A 23,244-nucleotide genomic window follows, 5' to 3' on the forward strand; every position below is an offset into this window, starting at 1 on the left:
CTTCCCCACTAAATGTATTTATTTGCAGAGAAAAGCTATTTGCTGTAGGAGTTCAATCATACTTTGGGCCAGCTGTAAAAAAACCAAACAAACCCAAGCAAACCAAAAAACCAAAACAAACCAAAAACACTGATGAAAGTGGGGTCAACCCGATTTATAACAGCTGAGAACTGGGTACTTGAGGTCCCAGTGTCACATCAAGCCAATGACTGGCACTATGGGGCTTACTAGTTTACTTAGACATTTACACTGATTGAAGAAAGACGGTAGACACTGAGGGCACCATAGTACCACTTAAAGGCTGCATCTGCCCAATAAAGTATAAGGAGGAAAGCCTAGAGGCTTTACCCAGAATTCATCATTATTTTACTTTGTGCCTACTTGGACTTGAAGGCAGTAACTAAATAATAGACAGACTGATGCAGAATAAAAACTAATAGGTAAAAATAAAAACAAAGAAGCATCATTTACAGAGTAATCTGTGAGCTTCCATATTGTGTGTGATGTGTTAAGAAAATCCTGATGGTAATTTCTAAGTCAAAGAGAGTATTACTGCAATGAAAATGCCAGTACATGACTTTTTTTGTATTGTACTAAGTTAGATATATTCATATCAAATGTTATCCTCAATAACATCTTCTGGATTGTGTACAATATATAGGTTTAACTAGAGTAGTGACTTGAGTTTATTCAAAGGTCCTTTGGTAAAAAGCATAAAAATAATTACACAGGAGAAAATTGGAGGTTAACATTTTAAATTTTTGAAAAAGTTCATATTGCTTTTTTCCTTTGCAGAAAAAAAAATCTGTATGTATAATGTTTAACCTGTATATAAACATACATCCCAGGTTCATAAACAGTAGCAGAAATACTATAGCTATGTCTGTCCAATATAGTTTTATGCTCTGGCTACAATACTATGATTAGAGCCTTTCCTTAGATATTTGTTGACTTTTTACAGTACAGTCTTTAAAAGAAATGTCAATTCAAAGAAATTGTCAAAGAAAATGAAAAATAATTAGTAAGGCTATGGAGACCATCTTCTGCTATTTCAGCAGCAAGGGAATAGAATTGCCAAAAAGAGGGGAAAAATGAAGCTTGTATGAATTACACCTACTTTATTAATTTTTAATTTGTTCTTCTCTCTTCTTTGTAGGTGTCCAGAGATATGATAAAGGACAGCTCTACTTCGTCTTCGTGCTGTATCAAAATGAGAACCTGCTTTTCCTCTTCCTTTGAATTTTTCTGTAAAACAAAAGCAAAAGTCTATTAAACATCAGCAGATGTCTCTTCAACCTTTGAGAAATGAACTACTGACATTTTAGCGTTTGGTACAAATGTAGTTGTAAGTAATACACACCCCTTCTAGGCTTCGTTTAATTTTCTGCACTTTTACAGAACATCCCCTTTCAGAAAAAGGAGCATAATCAACTTCCACTTTAAAAAGGCACTTCATCACTCAACTGAAAAGCAATTCATTATAAAAATTACAGCTTTAGATATATAAAAAATAAAAATAAAATCCTTTTATTTCTTGGTTTTCAGCATATACATTGAAATTGTGATCAGTGGCGAAATGCAGTGGTTAGGATTAATCATCATTCTATATAATGTCAGAAATAATTTAGAAATCCTTCCCCTATGTTGTTTTAGAACTGAAAAAAAATTCTGCCACCAAGATGCAATACGTTTCTATTACATTAGAATATGTATATCAACAAACTTGACTGTTAGCAACATCCAATTCTTATTTCCCTGTCCTTATAATTTTTAATTTTCTTATCACATAATCATCACTTGACATAATGTTGATGACACAAAAATCTATTAAGGACAAGGCCCAAACATTGTTTTTTGGATGTGTCTGTATTTTTTCCTTTCAATTCAGATGTCTGTAATTGTCACTGTAAGATTGAGTTTGAGCCATATTTATGCTGCAGTAAGTTTAAAGTAACTACTGATTTTCAGTGAAATTATTGTGTATTGATACTGGAGCAAAACAAAACAGAATTTGGGTCAATTCTTACAAAATGCTTTAATTAACAGTGTTAGAGCAGTTGAGAGAGAGAATTGTGGGGGGTATAGGAAGAAGCAGTTTGTAAAACAAGTGTAATTAAAATCAATGCACTGGGAACAGATGAGGAGAAAACAAATTAGCAGAGCTGGAAACTAACACAAGACACACATCTTGCAGACTGTCCAGGGAAAACAAGAAAGACTGGATTTTTGCAGAATGGATGTAAAAGCCTAAAATGCAAAACTAGTCCATTTTTGAGCCAAACTAGAGGAAGCAAGCCACCTGGACATCTGGTTGATATATTTAAATCATGCAGCCTGGCTTACAAGAAACAAGTATATTAAACTTCAATTAAAAATGCATTAAGCTGAATAGCCATGTTGTCATACTTCTGCACCCTATGTTGTCATACTTCTGCACCCTTTACTTCCTTGCCTTTCTCCCCTTCATGGTTCATTTGCTTCCCATTCATCAGAGCTTATGTTTAGTGACCACTGTAATTCAGGCTCTTGAAGAGAGAAAATGGGCTCCCTTCAGGCTCACCAGAGTCATTTCAGGCAGTTTTCAGGGCAGGCTCTTGCATGCCTCTGATCAGCTGAGGGAGCCCGACATGGGGCTGATTACCATCGAACAGCAGCACACAGGCTGTTTTTCAGCTATTTTAAGAAAGTAAAGCTCACTACTTATTAAACAACAACTTAAGTAAAGCTCACCACATAAAATTCTTTAATAAAGTCTATTAGGTTTTCATTAACGACAATTTTTTATTGAAGACTGCCCTGCCACACTTGGCTGTGGGGGCAGGCACCGAGCATGCCCATGCCTGCAGCCCTTAGTACAGGGGCTTCTTACGTGCTCCATTCTTATAATGGCTGATTCTTATTAGCTGTTGAACAGACCAAAGCAACACTAATCTAGGTCATCTTTACATTTTTATTTTAAGTGGCCTAAAGTTAAGTATATGATTTGCTAAATAGGGTTGAATTTAGGTACCTTGCTGAATCAGGACCTAACTTCTGCTCTAGTATATGCACAGTTTGCCTTGTCTGTTATTTTTTGGGGGGAAAAATGTTTAGTTTTCTTTCCTGCTCTGCCTCCTAACATGGTTATCTCCTCTTCCTACAGCATCTCCTTCAGTGTTTCATTAGTTTCTCATTCAATGTGGCTAACACATCTTGCTATGGCTCTAGAACCCATGAGTTTGAAGCCTCACTCTAGATTCATGCCAAAGACTACCTCCTTCAGTCTGTTCCAGCTCTAACTGGGTCCCTGGGGAACTGTATATGGGAAGATGGAATTCCACTGTTCTCTTGCAGGCCGCTGACTGCAGAACTGGCATGTTTTAACCATGATAGCCTGATGGACTGCTAAACTTACGTGGATCTTTGACCTTGGCCTTTTGAGTGAAATCTGTGACCTAATCCTTTTGTACATGTCTACAGATGTTTACCTCTTTAGAACAAGAGAATATGAACATTATCAAAATATATAGAAAGTTGGTTTCTACCCAGCTTCTAAAAATTACAGCATATACCTTGCTTCTAATCTAGGGCTAAAACACAATAATAAATCCACAAAGAAGTGAAGATGTAGGAAAGAAACCCCTACTCTTGTTTTTATCCTGTACTTAAAATCAAAAGGACTTCCTATCTCCCTACCCATTGTGACAGAATAATGTTTCAAAAAAGGATCTGATTTGGTGTGTATCTGTACACACACACTCCTTCCTGTTTGATGATCATCCTAAGAAAATGGCACATAAATAGGATGTTTTCCAATTCAGTCCTCACTTCTTTTCCTCATCTTGCTGTCTGGTCACAAAAGTGATTATTTGGTTTTCCATTCTTCATGCTAACCTTCTTTACTGTTCATTTCTTTCACATGATATTCATGGTTCTCTAGCTAGTGAGTGAGAAGAGTGGGAAACAAAGTCACATAATGAATGTAAACACTGTCTAATGTTTTTCAACCAGGGTGTTATTAGATTTAAAGCACCCCTCAGCAAAATGAGTTCTTAGTTTTCACTTTTCTTTTTTTGACAACAAGAAAAATAGAGCAATTTTATGACAAATGACAAAATGTGCACATATTAGATCCTTTCAAGGGTACTGTGGATGCCGTGCAATGTTAGCATTGTTAGGTGTGCAAACCTGATTCACAAGATAAACCCAGAAATTTCATATAGGAATTCATGGTTTTAAAAACTTTCTGGCCTGTTGGGATCTTGTTGAGTTCCTTGCAAGAGAAGAGTTGCTCTTTTTATTGTGGCCAGTAAACCTAAAGGGAAACGTAAAGTAGCTTTTTTCAAGGGGTGCCTTGAATCTAAAAAGGTTGAGAACCATGGCATTGGACATACAGCATTAGCTGCTAAACAACTACCAACACCCAGTGAGGACATTTATATCGTATTCTTTCTTCCAAAACTTCCAGTGACAAGATGTATGCAGGATCAAACTTTACTGTTATACGCTCTTTGTCTTTTTCATTTGTACTTTTAAAAAGAGTTTCATAAGCACAAGAGAGTTCAGGCCCACCTACTCATCAGAAATCAGTGGAAGATGGGTGCCTTGCTTCTCTTTGTATCCTTGAAAAAATCTCCTTATGCATAAATCAAAAAAAGATCAGACTGATTCACTAGTATGCTCCAATGGCTTTGTGCTGCTCTAGCAATGGAAAAGAACAGTAAGCTCAGCTCAATTGTCTGACTAAGTCAAGCCTATGGGTGCACTGTATCATCAGAGGGGTGCAAAGCAACCAGAGCATAACAGTGGATATAGTATAAAACATCTTATAGTATTCTTGTCCTTACATGAGGTGAGATTCATTATATGCTTGAAATGTAAAATAAAATGTTTATCCATTAAATATGAAATTAAAGTTATACCACTGTTTCAGTATTGACCTGGTGATAATAGTAGTCAGAAGTTGTTATTTGCCAAGTGTAAATCCAAAGAAACTGACTCAAACTAGCAATTCTCAAACTTCCTTGGGCTGTATATTACTTTCTGAGTTTGTTAAACTACCACGTACCATTATGATTCTATGTTATAGATAATAAAAAGGTAACACTAGGTCACTAATACCATACTGTATTCTTTCCAACATGCTAAAAAACACTGTAGGCTTGGGGGTCCTATAGACATGTAGGGAGCTAGCTTAAACGTGCTGGAAATCCAGCATGTCGGAGCAGATTTGATGGAGTCTGCTGGAGCACAGAAATAAACACGCACCAACAGGCTCCCGTGTTACATGTATCAGCGTAGCTATGCTGAAAAATGGTGATGGGGTGCTTTGAACTAAAGCTCATTCGGTGAATTTTAGTTCAAAGCACCCTGCCATCATTTTTCAACATAGGGGATGCTGATACACGTGATGCTCGGATGTTTTTAATTAGTGCAGCTTGCTAATTAAAGTGCCCCCACTCCCTGCATTTCCTGGAGCACACATAAAAATGCCCTTGATGTTCATTTTATTTATATTTATCCTCGTGTCTCTTGCTTTTCTATTTAATCATTTTGGGTGCCCTCTAGATATTTGCCACATAATCCGTAAGTAGATTGAGAAACATTAACTTGAGAGTCTCAGACTGGGTATTTTGCACAGGTACACTAAGTATTAAATCCAAGTACTTCCTCCTCTACTTAAACATTGTTCACTAACTGGATCTGTGTTAGCTAGAAATTCTTTATTTTTGTTTGGTTAGATTCTCCTTTGCTGGCATTGGGAGTGAAGTAGCCTCAGTATCTCTTATGTAGCACTATGTTCCCAGGCTGGCCATAGATCATTATTACAAAGATTCTCTTATATAAGATCATGTGTGCATGAAGAAAGATTAATACCTGACACTTATATCACAATTTTCATTCATATTACACAGAAATAGCCCAGCAGCTTAAATTTTGACAAACATTCTCATGAACAGGATTTTAATATATAGGACCACAGTACTCACAAATTTATGATTTATCTTCCAGATTTAAGCAATCAAATACATTCTTAAGAGGCTGCATCAGAGAGCAAAAAAACCCACATTTATGCCAGAAGTGGTTCACTCATATTTCCTGGGCAGATGTATGCAAATTAAGTGAACTGCTAAAAGGAACAGAGGATCGCTCATTTTTCATGGAAGTGCCTGCAGTCCTTCACTGGTTCCATAAAAATTGAAATAAGTAGATAAAAATAGTCTCTCAGATATAATGGCACTTGCTCATAATATTAAACATAATTCTAATGGTTATTCAACTATGTTTATTTGGCCATCTTTAAACAGCAGCCCGATTCAGAAAACAGAACTATTTAAATGAATAAGTTACTCAAATGGCAAAGTTTCTGCAGGACTGGGCCTACAAATAATTACTTTGCAGTTTTTTCATTTCAGAAGGAAAGATTGTATTAATCTGTCTACTGCCATGAGAAAAATTGGACTGGAAGGGCCCTCCAGAGGTCATCTAGTCAAACAGTCTGCTCAGAGCAGGAATATTCTCATTTTAAAGCATCCCAGACAAATGTGTGTACAACTTGCATTTAAAAACATCCAAAGATGCAGACTCCACAACCTCTCTAGATAATCTGTCCCAGTGTTCAACTGCCCTCAGAGAGAAAATTCTTTCTAGTGTCTAACCTAACTTGTCCTTGTTGCTGAACACCTGAGTCTTTCACCAATTGACTCAAGTGTCTCATTCTGCAAGCCACAAACAAGGGCTTCACAGAAAAGAGGTGGTCTTGATGACTGTTGGCTTAAAATGAATATTCAATAATGCAGAGCCCATTTGCTAGAAAGCATGCATGTTTTAAAATAATACCGATAAACATTCAAATAATATCTTAACATTTGGGTAACAGAGATCAAATTTGTTTGCCACTGTGTGAATGAGAAGAGAAGGGAAGAAATAAATAGGCTCTTGACCTTCTGAAGCACAAAGAACAAATACCGCATGGGGACCACTCACACCATTGAAGCCTAGTAGAGAAAGAAACCGACGTGAGAGAATATTGATCTGAGAATGGCAGTTGGGGCCACTTTTCTCACAGCGTTTCCTTTTAGCAATTTTTCCCCCCACCAGAAACCTGTTTAAATGTTGCATGAATAATGCATACCATCATTAATGAATTAGGACCTGAAAGTAGGGAGAATTTGTCTTGTTTTCAGCACTTTGGTTCTTTTACTAGTCTCTAAGGGCATGAGATAGCTTAATAGGTTATTTCAGCTGAACACCTTACTTTTTAAACCATGCAGTAAAGTTAGTCATTAGTTGAAACAAGCAATGTGAAATAGCAGCTAAATAAAGAATGTTTAATAGCTAAATTCTGCCCTTGCATGTATGAGTGAGGTTCCCAGTAAAGCCAATGAAAACTGGACGGAACAAAATAGCACATTCTTCCATAGTTGGGAGGACCACAAGGTTAGGAAACTAATGTGGTTTTGCTGCTCAAGAGATAGCAGGATGTGTGTGTAGTCCAGGGCCCCAGGTGAATTTGACACTGCTCCTCTAGAAGTCCTATAATCATGATCTTGTGGGTGCCAACATGGTTAAAGAGAGAGAGAGAGGTCGGGCTAAAGGCGAGGTGGGAACAAGAATTATGAATCTACCAACATATGGATTCATCCCATCAACGTCATAAAGTCTCTAGTCTATTACTAAAGTAGGAAGGGCAAAGATGCCTCTCCTCTACACTTCCTGTGAATTTCTCTAGTGGTTATCCAGATATTCAGACCAAGTGTTGGCATATACATTATAGCCCAGGATCTTCCAGCGATAAGAAATAGACTAAACTGTTTAGACTGAGTCTATTCTATTCTTCCAACTGTATTTAAGATGGGCTGTAGATGAGATTCAGTACTGACAGCCACTTCCAGCTAAATTTAGTAAGCCAGCTAAGATGGGTCCTTTTAGCCTGGTTGTCACAAGTATATTTAAAACTACATAGAATTTCCAAGTGAGACTGTGTGATTCTTACAAACAAATACCAGGCTATTGGGAAAAATGTATCTGAACACAATTAATGAGACTACATTTATAAAGCAGGAGATGTTAGTTCTACTTACATCTGCTTTCTTATCTCCCCAAATGTGCCTCTCTCCTTCACTTATCTCTAGCTGCCTCCTTGACAGCTCTTTAGATATCAAGATAACAGTCAAACTGACCATTTTAACACATATTTATCTTCTTGCTAAAATTCCTCTCTCAGTCAAAATTTCGTTATCTTTCAATACCTTTGTCTGCAATAGTTAACAACTCTACTCTTGTTTTCATTTTCTTCTTTATGCCCTCCAGCATGGAGGATGCTCCTAAATTTGACAGGTTATTCCTTGCCATGATCTCTCAATTCTATCCCTGCTACCAAACCCCATAACCTAAGAAGATCATTCATTTCACTATTGCAGCCTAGATTTCTTAACTTGATTCACACCTCTTAATGTCTTCCCAGGCCACTCCTCTAGTTCCCTCCTACAAACATTGTCAACCCAAGCATTCTTTTCTTACTGAGAATCCACAAACTTTTCCTGACAACCTAACTTCTTACTGACATATTTTGTTTTATATAATGTAAATGTAACCCTTTTGCCAGGCCCTGGATGGTGATAACAAGGGCTGGGTTGAAATGGACTTTAACACCAACTTTTAACACAGGCTTACTTGATTGCAGCAATGATTTTACACCATAATGCCCCTTCCATCTCCCAGCCCACACTTTGGTACCCCTGACCATAACTTGTACTTACTGTACTTACCCCAGACCACCCCCAACCATAAACCATACCCTTGCCAGCCATGTTTCACCCCATCCTAGCATGGATGCCTCCCCCCCGCCCCGAAGCTCATCCCAGCTGCACTGCCTCCTCTCTGTCCTGCCCTGTGTGTCACACTGCCCGAGTCCATGTGGTCCTGCCTATCTTTGAGGCAATCGACCACTACAGGCAGGTAATAGTACACTGCTGGGTGTACACTGCTGGGTGGGGAGGTGTTACAAAGATTTCCATGGGCCACAAAAGTCCTGGCAGAGAGCTCCCTGAAGGGTGCTGCACTGCTGCTCAGACACAAGGTGGTACTACTCTGCCCCATCTGTTGCATCCAGACTCATTCTTTGATCGCTCTTCAATCAAGAGCACTGTTTCTTTTCTTCTTTTTATGGATGGCTTCATTTTTCTTTTCTTTTTTTATTAGTCTTTATGGATGAGAATGTTAAGCTCTTTCCAATGAACTGGTCATAAATTTATGGACAATTGGCAACAGTATTCCCTTCATAAATGTCTGCATCATCCTATCAACTCCCAAATAAAATCCAAATTTACCAAGGTCACCTTCAAGGTCCTTTAAAGCTCTGCTGTACACCCCCCTCCCCCCCCTGTTTGCATGCTCACTCTGCCAACGTACTGTTTCCTTTGCCCATCGTCCTGACCTCTCACCATTCTTAGAACATACAGATAGACCTTGTGTGTCAACCCCAAACATTTCTTTTAAACCCCTCTTAGAGGTTATGTCTTTCAGATTATTTTTCAATAATGATGTCTATTATACCTGCTCATTTTCAGGATTTTCCTCCAACAAAATAATAATATTTATTTACAAAATATGAGACTACTATAGTTATAAAAAAAAAAAAAATCATATAAGCCCACAACTAAGTAAGCAAGAACATGGCAGCATATCTCCTTATCTTTCGTTAATAAAGACACTGTCATTCCTAGAAATACCTTTGCTTGGTAACTCTGGGTCTATTATCTAAGTTAGAAAATAATATCTTCATAGAAGCATCCCATCTTTTTGTATACAAGGAAAGTGCCATGCTCATCTATGGTTCTATAGAAACATTACATAATAAAGAATTAAAGCTGAGTTTTATGACCAAGAAGGATACATGTAACAGAATGACTATACAAAAATACTAAATACTTCCTATAAGTGTTGCAATGTCAATGAAGATTGAGACAGTAGAAGAGAAATTAGCAATGTCATACAAATGGGAACAAGTGCAACAGATTATATATGAATGTAATAGAGAGAAAAATATAGGCCTGTGTCCTGCAAAACACTTACCTATCAACATAAGCTTACTGTTGCGAGTAGCCCATAGAACAATTCACACGAGTAAAGTTTAAACGTATGCAAAAATATTTGCCAAAGAACAAACAGATGAGAAAGAAACAACAGATTATGACAAGAAAGTAAGGAACATATAGAATGGTCAGACATATTTTACATTGAAGTTTCAATAAATACATGATTTATAAAGGGGCTATGGAATATAATATACATACTACAGACATGAGTAACAGCTTTATGGGAAGTTATAAGCACACCAAAACAAAGGAAGTATAGAGTGCTATAAGCTATGATGATGAAATACAAACTTACTGGAATATATAGGTGATTAGCCATTTATTAAAACACTAGCAAATTGCCAATCATGAATGATGGGGGAGGGGAGGGGGGGGACAAAGCACCCCATGGAGCCTCCACTCTGCCTCTAACCCCGTGCATGCCCCCACCCTGTGTCCAGCCCCATGTACCTACCCCCACACCACTCCACCCCATGCAGCCACTGGTTCCCAGGAACTGGGGGTGGGGGGGGAGGGGAAGGGAGTTTGCATATGGTGGTGGCTGCCACCTGGCAACAAACATCCCCCCTCCCTGCCTCCCCTCCCTCTCTCCCCACTGCCTCCCCCTCTGTCAGCTGTTGTTGGGGCTGGACTGCAGAAGCAGCAGCAGCGGGGGGAGGGGAGGGGAGGGGCACTGCCACTGGAAACTCCCCCTCCTCTTCCCTTTCCCCTTCCCACTCTCCTCCTCCCCCACCTTCCTGCTGCCTCTCCCTCCCTGCCAGCTGTTGTTGCCCCGGGGCGGGGGGGGGGGGGCACACAATGGCTCCCTTGCTCCCTCTGTCCATAATGCTCTGGGCCCTCGCAGCCAATCTGCATGCGCCCTCTCAGCAGGGAATGCGCAGTTGGCCCAGAGTGTTATGAACAGATAGACAGACAGGCAGATAGATTATGGCTTTTATTATATTAGTACATAGTTTACAAATCATTCTAAGGTACCTTAATATAAAAAGGTGTGACAAAAGAGTTCACCCTTAATCTAAGCTTGCTATACCATCTAGGTATTTTACTGAAAAGCAAGAAAATATCATAGCAGTTACTATGCTAATACAATACAGACCATTTGCATAGGTGCACCAGACATTTCATAAAAATAAATGCAATCATCTCCATGGGAGAACACAACTACCACTTAATTGCAGTTAGCATCATTCAACAAACATGTCAAACATTTCAATTTTGTAGGCAGCTCTTGCAAAAAGAAAAAAAAAAAGGAAGCTCTCTCTAGGCAACGGCATACATTGTGGCGAAACAATAGGACAGGGATAGGAATGAACACTAAGCAATATTAGGAAAATATGGGAAGAGGTATTTTGGACAGTTTGGCAGAGTTTTTCAAGCCATCAGTAACTCTGAAAACATATTCTCCAGGGAATAGTGTAACAATGGTGGTCAATAAAGATAAAACTGATTGCTTCTTACTTGTGTTTTAATTGCAGAATAGAAGGAGACTCATTGGCTTCCCTACAGCATGTCCTCAGTCTGAAGCCTGCTTAAAGGATGTTTCACAATCTTTCTGTCAGCCTCATCCCATTTTTTACAGTGCTTCTGACATCATCTAAAGAAGCCTTATCTAGCATACAACACCATTTTTCCTGTATAATGAATTATTTTAATACATCAATAAAACATTAAATTAAATACACAGCCTCCAAAAACTTCATGTGGCAATTAAGAGTATTCTTATATAGCCTGATTTTGCACTCAGAATCAATACATAATTTCTGTTGTCCTAAACTGTACCTTAAAAAACACATACCCAGTGGTTCAAAGCAGGCAACAGCTTTAAATCTGTTGCTGCTGGTGGTATCTAGGGAAAGAAGAGACTTACATATATGAGTGGGATAGGGATTTATTATTCACAATTTGTGCTGCTGCTTTTGTACTTTTGCTCATCTCAGTACAAGAAAACCCACACACACACACACACACACACACACGTACTAAGGAAAGTAAAATATCTTGCTTTCTTTTTTTAGAAGCGTCAAAAAAAAAAGTGATAAGATACATCTGTATTTTAAGATATAGGTACTTGAACTTGTCTTAGAAACTGAAGAATAAAAAAAAACAAACCCAAAACATGCTGATAGTGTCCAGTTAATTGCTTCCAAAAGATAGACCTGAGATCTAGCAGAAGGATCTGCTTTGGAAAATAGACTGATTTTTAAGATGATTGCTCCTTCCCAACCTTTCTATTGACTGATACTATTTTTTCTTCTTCTTTCAGGCTATACTTGAAAAGCTACACAACTGTCCATAACAAGGTAAGCTATTCTGACTTCAAGATAATATCAACCACACAGCTGTACAGTAGTGCTTTTTTTAGCAAGCTGCATGTTATCATTTACACTGTGGTTACCAAGGTAGCTCACAGTGGGCCAAATCTGGTCTCAGAGATGCCACTCAAAATTTGGTACATTGGCTTAACTGGAGTCAGCCTTGAGGTAAACTACTAACAGAGAAAAGAATTGACCGTAAATTTACAGCTGGATCACCCATTTGTATTTTGGTCTGTTTTCCTGATGACCCTTCTTTTCTGAAAAAATTATTATATCCTGCAGTGAATGCTAGCCTTCTGTGAGATGATAAAGCCTTTCATTTGGTCATATGCTTATCCATAATTCACAAGTCAAAGGAGACCATTTCAGAGCAGTTATTTACTCGCATCTCTCTAAGAAGCCCCAGCTTTAAGATATCTTCACTGTTACTATTTCCTGCAGTAAAGACTAACTAGTAGTCAAGAGGCCTGAGAATATCTTTCATTTAAGTCAATGGAAATCTTGTTGGCATCTTTTTTCTTTCTTTTATACATACATACACACTATACACATATAAACACAGCAGTGAATTGCCAATCAAGAGTGATGGGGGGAGAGGCCTGGCGGGTGGGGATGGAGCGCCGCCACCCACCATGCTGTGACCAGGAGTGGGGGAGGGCAGGAAACTTGCCCCGCTGTCCCCTCCATCCACCTCTGCCAGCTCGCCACGCTGCCACCTCCAGTACCACTGGCCTCGCACCCCCCCCCACTGGCCCTGCTCCTCGAAGGCAGCGGAGCACTGCTGTGATGGTGGGGAATGCAGCGGGGTCGGGGAAGGTCAGCTGTGTTGGCCTCGCCCCCTGCTCCATCCCCTCTGTCAGGGTGGCTTTCCACCACCTCCAAGAAGCAGGGCTGGGCGTGGGGCAAGGCCAGCAGTGCTGGCCTCGCCCCCCTCCCTCACCATCACCTCTGTCCCTGCTGTCACGGCAGCACTCCAATCAGAGTGCTTCAAGAGTGTTATGGCCAAACAGACAGACAAACTAAGCCCTTTATTATATATGTTGTATATCAGCAAAGGTATCAACATTCCACTGAAGATAGAGGGAGTTTTTTGCGTTAATTTCAACAAATCAGGTATCATGCACTACAGTTATCAATATCCTGCTTCCCAAAGCATTGAGAATTTTTTTTCCTCTACTTTCCTATGGTTTTCAGGACAATACCTGATCTTTCATAAATCACTGTTCCAATGAAGGGAGTAAAAGTTTTGCACGCTAGCTATCAGCAGGGTATGGACCTTGTGATCCACTTAAGTGTTTGCATCCTGCAGGAAATTCTACTTTGCTGGACAAAGACCTTTATTTGGCTGTGCTAACCCACAGCTCAGAATCAAAATCTGGCAGCTTCAGAAATGCCCTGTGGTTACCATGAAACCACATTGTGGTTTACCTAGGAGATGTAAAAACAATGAAAAGTTTAAACAATCAAATATGTAATTTTTTTCTCCATTAAGTATCTTAAATATTTTAAGCAGCATAAAGGATCTCTTTCTCTCGTTACATTGCAATATTACAACATTCCCCTGTATATAATTGATTTTCAATAGTATTAATTTATAATATTGAGACTTTATATTATTGTAATGTACAGTATTAATATTTAATATTATTGAATATTGCAGTGTTATAGTGATGTCACAATAATATAGTATGTGTGTGTATAAATTATACATATACATACATATGGTTTCATATATGTAAAACTCCACCCAAAAAGTGAGTGTTTCAGAAAGTTATACGCATATAAAAATAACAGGTTTTAAAAACCCCTATTTTACTGCCTTTATTATACAGGGCTTTCACTATCATAACAAGGACAACCACCACTGGGTGACACTGGCTTATGACAGCACTAATTAGAGAGACTTTATAGGATCTTAGAACTGTTATTAACAACTACTGTATAAAAATAATTCAATATCACTGCAATTAAGAGTTAAAAATCCCTCATTAAATCCCTGAATCTTTGAGCTTATGGAATTGCTTTTTGAAAGCTGAGCACACATACAAGCTGCATTTCAGTCCTAGTGTTCTACTGATCACTAAAGTGTTAAAGGTTAGATTGTATCTACCCTAGATGAGCCTGACGCTTCCACCTTTTCAACTCCATCTAGGAGCCAGATACAATCCACGTCCTTGGTGCAAGACAACAGGAACTGTCAAGACTTCAGGAGACAAAAAGAGATGTATGATGTTAGTCACTCCTCCCATCTAAGAAAACCTTCCTGATACCATCATTAACAGAGCATCATTTTTCCTGAGCTTTTTTATTTTCTAGTCTTTCAGTGGACAACAGCTACCTTTAGCCACTGTAATTTAAATAGGAGGTGAGAATGGTGGAAGTAGGTAAAACATGAGAAAAAATGGTGCTGCATTTTATCTGGGAAACAGAATAATACAGTGGGAAGAGTGCAAAGCTAAGTAACACAGAACACTGGAAAAGAAACCCTATAGAAAACTCCAGGGGAAAACCCTAGACAATCCCTTCTCTCCCTTTGTCTACTTTTTTGCACTAATTTTGTCTTTTCGTTAACATTGCAAAACCAAATTATTTAGGTCGAAAAGAAGTTTTAATTCAAAATGGTGCTGTCACTGCTTCACTGTGCACTGTCATGGTTGACTCTTATGCTCTCATTCCCTTTATGGGTCATGCTGGCTGGCCAGATTACACAACCCATGATGTACTATCTCTTCTCTCAGTAAAGAAAGTAGGTGCCATACAAGTTCCTAACAACAGAGAATGCTGAGCCCACAGAGGACAATGACACCTGAACTACAGCTATGGTAAGACTTGGCAGCACTATTTTGATTTGAAATATTTTCATTTTGGGGATCAAAAGCCCTTTTGGAGTTTCAGGCATTGCTTTAGGTGAAATGGTGATGTTTTTATGGAAAAGACAATTTTTGTCAAAGAAGGAGGAAAAGGAGAAATGATTTAGTCAAAACCCCAATTTTCTGTTGAAAAGTATCTTGCTTGTGTGTCAATGCCTATTCCTGTCTGCCTGTATTCTATATCTACACTGAAAACTCAGAAGGGCAGGGACCCTATTGTCACAGAGACAATAGGGTTTCTCTATTGTTATATATCATGTTTTTGACAGTACTGTTGGCTGTGGTGTTAAATCATAGTAATGCTGGCAGGTCAGGAGAAGGAAAATCTAGAGGGGTACTAGGTATTGCTGAGCCAAAAGACAAGGAGGCTTGCTGTGAAAAGTATCAGATATTTAGTCTGTCGCTCCCACAATGTTCCTTAAAGGTCAAGCTGTAAGCCTTCCCTGCCCACACAGGAAAATAAGCAGGGAAACAAAAGCAGGTTCTTTATTCATTGAACTAGATTAGTGATTCTCAACTAGTGAGCTGTGGCACCCTGGGGTGCCTTAAGATCCTTTCAGGGGTGCCTCACAATACCACGCAATCTTAGCACTGTTAGGCATGGAAATATGATTCACAAGAAACCCAAAGATGTCAAATAAGAATACATGTTAAAACAATTCTGACTTGTTGGGGTCTGTCTGAATTTTTTGCAATAGAAAAAAAATCACCATATTTTTCCATAGTTGAAAAAAAAAAAAAAAAAATCAGTGAAAACTAAGGGTTGACATTTTCTGAGGGGTGCCCTGAGCCTAATGAGGGGTGGCTTGAGCCAAAAAAGGTTAAGAAACAATGAATTAGATGGAAGCTGGGCTCAAATTGTGGGTCCATACCACAGCCTGGTCCTTGTCCTATTCCTGAAGCAGTAGTTACATATTGCCACTCACTTGGACTGGACTGCAAAGTGTTCCTTCAGCCTGAAAATATCTGGACCTATCTTGCCTACCACACACTTAAATCAGTAGCTGGTGGTTTGCCCCTCTAGTCCCCTCCCCACCAGGGTCCTGTCCTCTGCCATGCAAACAGAGTCTTCAAGCCACAATCTGTTCCAAAACACTTATTTTAAATCTTTCCAAGAAGGAAAGGGCTGTAGCTTGGAAGACTCCCAATATTTATATTTACTGAAATCACTGATAAATCAAGTCAAATTTAGAATGTACATGAAAGTGGTTTTCCTCTTAAGAGAGGCATTTTTGATAAACTGAAATATAAAATAGGTTATAATAGCTTTGTACTTGAACTCTGCCATAATAAAATAAACCTGCCTTCTTAAAAAGATTCATATACATGTAAGGATAGATAGAAGTTAAAGGATTGCTAATTCAGTGTTTACTTAACCATGACACTGCAACTTAATTTAATTGATTAAAAGGATCCATCCTGTCACTCTTCATCATGTTTGAGACTGCCTGGCTTCACAAGTAGCTGCGTTAAAACTGAAGGAAGGATAGGAGGATCAGGCCCTTGATTCTGATGTTTTTAAACTCACACACTTAAAAAAAAAAAATACTTTGGAAGATAAAGCATTCAGGATGCAAAAATTAAATTTCAATATCAAGACACCTGGATTCCATACCCTTAAAGTAAAGGTGGAATATCGCAATACACTTCACTGGTTAATTCCAGTGTATTGCAAAATTCCACCTGTTGACTGATTCCAGGACTCCTGAGAACAAAATCAAAGTTATGTAATTACAAAAAGATGAGACTGTGGCATGTAACTGGTGACTAATCTGTCTAGCTGCGGAGCTATAGTAACATATGGTCTTCTCTTAAAAGATCTACTAAGTAAAATCTATTTTACATTGTCTACAACTGGACAAAGACATTTTGTATCAGATTGTGACTTTAATAGAAAAAGTTTAATTCTAATTGAACTAAATGCAAGCTGGGACTGTGGGTCTTACCCCTGGGGCAGCAGGGATACTTATTGCCACTGACTTGTCAGGTTAGTCAAAATTCCTTAGGGTGCTTACAATGCATGCTTCTTATTGCATAAAAAGCAATTTGACCCTGGTCTCACTCCTTGACCTCATTGGGTAGCTCTGCACAATTGATGGTTCTAGGCTAGCACAATGTCTGAACTTTTCATTTTAATCTCTCTTCCCTGTAAGGCTCAGTGGATTCCGTAAAACACAGGCATACAATAAATGAGAAGAGCTAACCTTAAACTTTATTTATAGAGCAGTAAGCAACCTTTGCAGACCCCTAGTCTCTCACTGACTCCCTAGCTAGCTGCTCCCCAAGGAACCATCTCCCATTTCTCAACTCCCTCGGTTTCCTCTTAGGAAGCCTCTCTAAACTAGAATGTTTATCATTACATTCCTTTTTTCATGCCTCTAGATGTGTCAAGGACAATAACAGTGCACACACAAGAAAAAAAATGTAACGTATTTTGAAATCAGTAACTCCAATTTAAATCTACTTGCTCTGAAAGAGCCATTTCATATTTAAACCAAAGTAACTCATAACGATTTAGACCAAGACCACAAGAGATTAACATGAAGCCCCTGGACTCCTCTCCTATTATGCTTGCTGCTATGCAGCCAGGGTTTCTGGGGCAGGGCAGCATGGCAGGAGGAGGTTGTGTGAACCCACTTGCCCTACCAGCGCCAAGAGGGGGGAGAGGACTTCCACTAGCTGCAAAATGGCAAGGGGGGGAAACGGGGGGCTCACACTACCAGCACAGTGGTTGCAAGGGAACCAGCTCACATTGCTTATGAAGCAAAGGTCATGGCAAGTCCTTATGGTGTGTGACCCCCCACAGCGTGGGGCCAGCGAAATGTGTAGCCTGGATCCTGTGGCCAGCGTGGCATACAGCCCCCAGCTGCTCTTAAGTTGGACAGCCTTGATTTAGATTTTCAGCTTCTCAACTTAGTGCACAGTATTAAAATAACCTTTCCAGTCCTTCCCTCACTTTTTGAAGGGAACAATTGCTTTTCTAAAATAAGATTTCCTATACACTGGAAAGAAAAGACCATCAATTTTGTTACAGTACTCCAAATCTGGCAATGAGGCTGTTGAAAAGCTGGGTCTTCACAACAGTGCTTGATTATAGATATTAGGAAAGCAATGAGGAGAATTATGTGAATTTCTTCAATACAACCACTAGGTTGTGGAAGCAAATTTGTTTGTTAAAAGCAAATTAATGTGAATGGTGAAAAGCTGACATAAGGCTACTGTCCATCAAAGAAAGGATTTTGATAAAAAGGGGGCAGTACACGTAAAGTGTCTCTTTGGATAGCTATAGCTTGCCATAGCAGTCTGGCAGTTCTATTGTTTAACCATCAGTCTAAGTATAGACTAACCATCAGTACTTATCTACTTCACAGTAAAAATGTGTTTTGGGAGGGATTTGAAGGTTGAAAGAACAATGGTCACACTAATTATTTTAAGGAGAATGCTCCAGATGCCGGAACAGCACAGGTGAAAGCCCAGATGTCCATTTTTCTGCTTCTTCAAACAATTCCAAGGCTGTCATCATAAGGCATTTATTTTCGGATATACTGAGTTTGAGCAGACCATGAAACATTCAAAAGGATTGGATGCGTCAGAGACAGGCTGAAATCTGAGCCTATGAGAAGGGATATTAAACAAGAGTGATCAGGTAACAGATTAATTGGCATAAAGATGGCAACTGAATCTCAGAAAGCAGATTAGGCCATCCTAGAGAAAGACTCTAGAAAAAGAAGTGTGTTCCTAGAACGGAACCAGGGAAAAACGTCATAATGAAGGCCCAGAATGAGCAAGATTTCAGAAAAAGAAAGTGATGGGCAGCATCATATACAGTACAAAGTTAGGAAAGATGAGTTTGGAGTAGACTTCCTGAGATGTGACCCTTAAGACATAATTAGAAATCTCAGTGACAGTAGTTCCAGTGGAACAGTGGGGGATTAGGGTTCAAGTTAGAAAATAAGAACTTGAGTTAAAGGGGTGAAGGAATGTTACACTATTTAATTATGCTGCATATATAGCTGGTAAAGGCTTTTTCACTAAGAGAAAGAAAAGACAGCATAGATTTAAATTAAAATCCTATTAATAAATACTAGGGCTGTGTGAAATTTCACCAGCTGTTTTGATTTGACACTGTTTCGACTCATTTCGAGCTCGAAACAGTGAAATAGAATTAAATGAAGGGCTTTGAAACAGCCTTGAAACAAAATGAGGTTAGTTGAAACATTTTGAAAGTTTTGAAATGTTTTGAGTTTCGAAGCAGCCGGGTGGTAGAAGACGGGGGAGAACCAGGGTTGTTCTCCCAGCAGCAGTCAGAAGTGCAGCCCTGGCTCTCCATGCCTCCTGGGGCCAGGCTGCGGGAAGCCAATCACAGCGCAGGAGAAGGGAACTGAGCCCGGACTTAGTTCCCCTCCCCAGCACTAGGATTGGGCTGGGGAAAGGACTTGCCATCCCCAGCCCAATCCTAGCGCTGTGGAGGGGAACTAAGCAATTGGTCTCAGTTCCCTTCCCCAGCTCCTCGGTCCCAGGCAGCAGCACCCAGCTTCCCTTCCTCATTTGGCAGGCAGATCAGGGGCCTGCAACCCCAGAAGGACTGGCACAGCCCCTGCAGCCCTCTGGGAGTTGCAGGCCCCCATCTGCCTGCCAGATGAGAGGCTGTTTCGAGCTTCACCATTATAGCAAATGGGGAAAATATTGAAACAGCGTCAAAAGAATCTCACTGTTTCAATAAAGCGAAATGGAGCAGCTGTTTCGAATTGAACTGAAATTTGAAAAAATGCTGTTCCGTCAAAACCTTAAAACTCAAGTCAAAATGGAAGAGTGCTGTTTCACACAGCCCTAATAAATACCCTTATATAGATAAAATGTTAAGCTGTAAGAATGTCAGTATGCAAATGTTTCCTACCAATAACTAGATATGGACATAATGGAGGACTTAAGAGAAAATTAAAAGCTGTAGATTCTGGTGTTTTGTAGTAGGAACTGTTCCATGGTATGTCTTCAGCTGTTTTAAATGAAGTGAACACATAAATTAATGCGCGAGACAAAGAACAAGACTGGAGCAGGTGGCAGTAGCTAGACCTAAATATCTCCCAACACAAGTACTTAAGTCATTTTATGTAAGCTGGGTGCATATTTTTTACCTGCATCAAAAACCAATAAGCTGCATGTTGCCTTTACAGAAATCAGTTACCTTCACAGATGAAGGGGCTAAGAAAACTGTTTTTCAGGCTCTTCTATATCTATATGCATAATACACTTTAGCAAGGCTTTGAATACGATCTCCCACAACATTCTTGCAAGCAAGCTAAGGAAACATGGGTTGAATGAATGGACTGTAAGGTAGATAAAAAACTAGCTTGATTGCTGAGCTCAAAGGGTAATAATCAATGGCTTGATGGCTAGTTAGCAGCCAGTATCAAGGGGAGTACCTCAGGGATCAGTCCTGGGGCCAGTTTTGTTCAATATCTTCATCAATGACCTGGAAGATGAGATGGAGTGCACCCTCAGCAACTTTGCTGAATACACCAAGCTGGGGGAAGTAGTAGATATGCTGGAAGGTAGGGCTAAGATTCAGAGAAACCTAGACAAATTGGAGGATTGAAGCTTTCAGCTATTTGAAGGGTGATTCCAAAGGTGATGGAGCTAGACTGTTCTCAGTGGTGGCAGATTACAGGACAAGGAGCAATGGTCTCAAATTGCCGTAAGGGAAGTTTAGATTATATATTAGGAAAGACTCTCTCACTAGGAGTGCAGCAAAGCACTGGGACAGAATACTTAGACAGGATGTGAAATCTCCATCCTTAGAGGTTTTTAAGACCAGGCTAGACTGGGATGAGATAGTTAGAGATGGTCCTGCTTTAAGCAGGAGACTGGACTAGATGACCACTTGAACTACCGCCCAACCCAAATTTTCTGTGATTCCATGATCTAGACTAGCTAAGGTTAATGATGTGATTCTGCCATTATGCAAGGCTAAGCACCTGCAACTTTGACTGGCTTATCAGTAGGATTTTCAGGTACTGAATCAAGCTCATAATGTGCAGGGATAAAACTTTGGACCCAAAACCAAATTATGAAGTTCTTCCATTCATACTGCATAATTTCTTAAGGTAAGAGAGGCAAAAGTATAGACTTTGACCCCACAAGCAAAACGTAATACTATCCACATCTTGTGAGAGGCAAGAATTGTTGTGCATGATGCCCTTTGTTGGACCAACGGCATGGTTGGGATAGACTTAGGTTTTCACTATAGTGCAATCTTCGAGAAGTTTGCAGTGCATTCCTAAAGAAGAATTCACCTCATTCAAAAGCTTGTCTGAATCTATTCCAACCATGCCACTGGCCCAATAAAAAGCATCATCCACAGAAATCCTTTCCTCTCATATTTCCTGGACCATCCCAGTTAGAGCATCACTCCAATGCTATCTAAATCATGTTATTTGAGGATAGCATTCCATATAAAGGCCAGATTCTGAATACGCTACTCAAATTGGTTAACAGTCACTCCCACTGACACTAGAAATACTCAGATAAGTAATTGCTCAAGAACATGAAGAGGCAGCTCACAGTCTGACCCTAAATATACTTTTGCTTTTAAAATGACAAAGGCAACTGAGAAACGTATACTAACATATTCTTATACAATTAATTGAATTTTATTCCCAGCCTTAGCACATGATATAGGACAATTTATGTATGGAGCTTCCCCCCACACCTTCTTTAAATAACTCCTATTTTCTGATTTATTTCCACATTTAAAAAAAATCTTGGGGCCAAATTCTGCATAACAGCAAGCCCAGAATCTCTCTGTCAAGGATAAGTGTTATTACATGTTTGCTTACTTTCATTCTAAAGGCCATAATCTTGCCCAGGTTAACAGGATTATGGAACCCTAAGAAACTCAATAGGACTGCACATGAGCATAGTGCCCCCCCATCCTCCAAAACACAAGTGAATGCCACCATGCAAATAGTAATTGGTGCTCTAAAATCCACAACGCATCCATGGCTGCCAGTATTATTTACTACTGCTTCTGTCATGGTGAGAATTCAGAGACATATGCCAACTATTAACCTCTTAAATTTTTCTGTTAATATTTTTCCTTTTCTTTCTCTTTATTTCCCCACCCACACCCTCTCTCTGCCTCACTGCAAACAGTTTTTGAAGATTTCTCCCCTCCCACCCTCCACTCTGGTATGGCTTCTGCTGGATGTGGAGGGAGGAAAGACCCCATGCAGGTTTCTCTACCTCCCAGCTACATGCCACCCTCCCCTCTTCTCTCCCATTACAGGGAATGAAGTGTCCTGGCTCCTGCTCACCAGCCCTCTAGTGGCAAGTCACAGTCATGCAAGTCTGAAACATGAAGCCTTCACCTGAGACTGCTTTAAAAACACCATATTTTATGACATCACAATATTCCACAGATTTCTGACATTATACAGGTAACCTGTGCCAAAGCCTTTAGATATACATATGAAAAGGATTTTACTTTGAGGTAAAATGATTGAATTTAGCTATATGGGTTATCCAGAAATATGTACTTAGGTACTACTTCAAAACCCTTCTTTTATTCTCTCAGTTGAGAAATTCTCAAATAACGTTCTTTGCAAGATAAGCAGAGTTTAAACATATATCCATTAGCCAGCATTTGAAAAAGTGAGACAAAAAGTAGAAGTATTTATCAGAATGTGAGTAATTTTTTTTTTTTTAAAGGTACAAATTAATACTGATTTAAGAACATTTAGACTTAGTACAGACGGTGAAAAAGCCCAAGGCTGAATTGATTCAGCCTTTGCAGGTTATTCTAAGACAGCGGTTCCCAACCTCGGGTCGCAACCCAAATGAGGATAGAGGGGGCAATGCCGGTGGCGCTGCACACAAAAGACGAGCTGTGTCACGTGCCAGGATCTCCCCTGCTCCCAGGCTCCTGCTACCACTACTGTTGCCACACTCTGCTCCCAGAAGCCGGTCACAGCAAAAAAAGGT

The 23,244-nt window shown here is 39.5% G+C and overlaps 1 protein-coding gene across 1 annotated transcript in view; it reads right to left on the reverse strand.

Annotated features, from left to right (window-relative positions):
* Window positions 1-23,244, reverse strand: part of KCNH8 (potassium voltage-gated channel subfamily H member 8) — a 251,936-nt gene that overhangs the window by 190,169 nt on the left and 38,523 nt on the right. The window contains exon 4 of the mRNA XM_059729358.1: window positions 1,118-1,245. Coding sequence (XP_059585341.1) covers window positions 1,118-1,245 — 128 coding nt within the window. The remainder of the gene's footprint in view (window positions 1-1,117; window positions 1,246-23,244) is intronic.

The sequence above is a fragment of the Alligator mississippiensis genome, chromosome 5 (assembly GCF_030867095.1).
Source record: "Alligator mississippiensis isolate rAllMis1 chromosome 5, rAllMis1, whole genome shotgun sequence".
Taxonomy (NCBI): domain Eukaryota; kingdom Metazoa; phylum Chordata; order Crocodylia; family Alligatoridae; genus Alligator; species Alligator mississippiensis.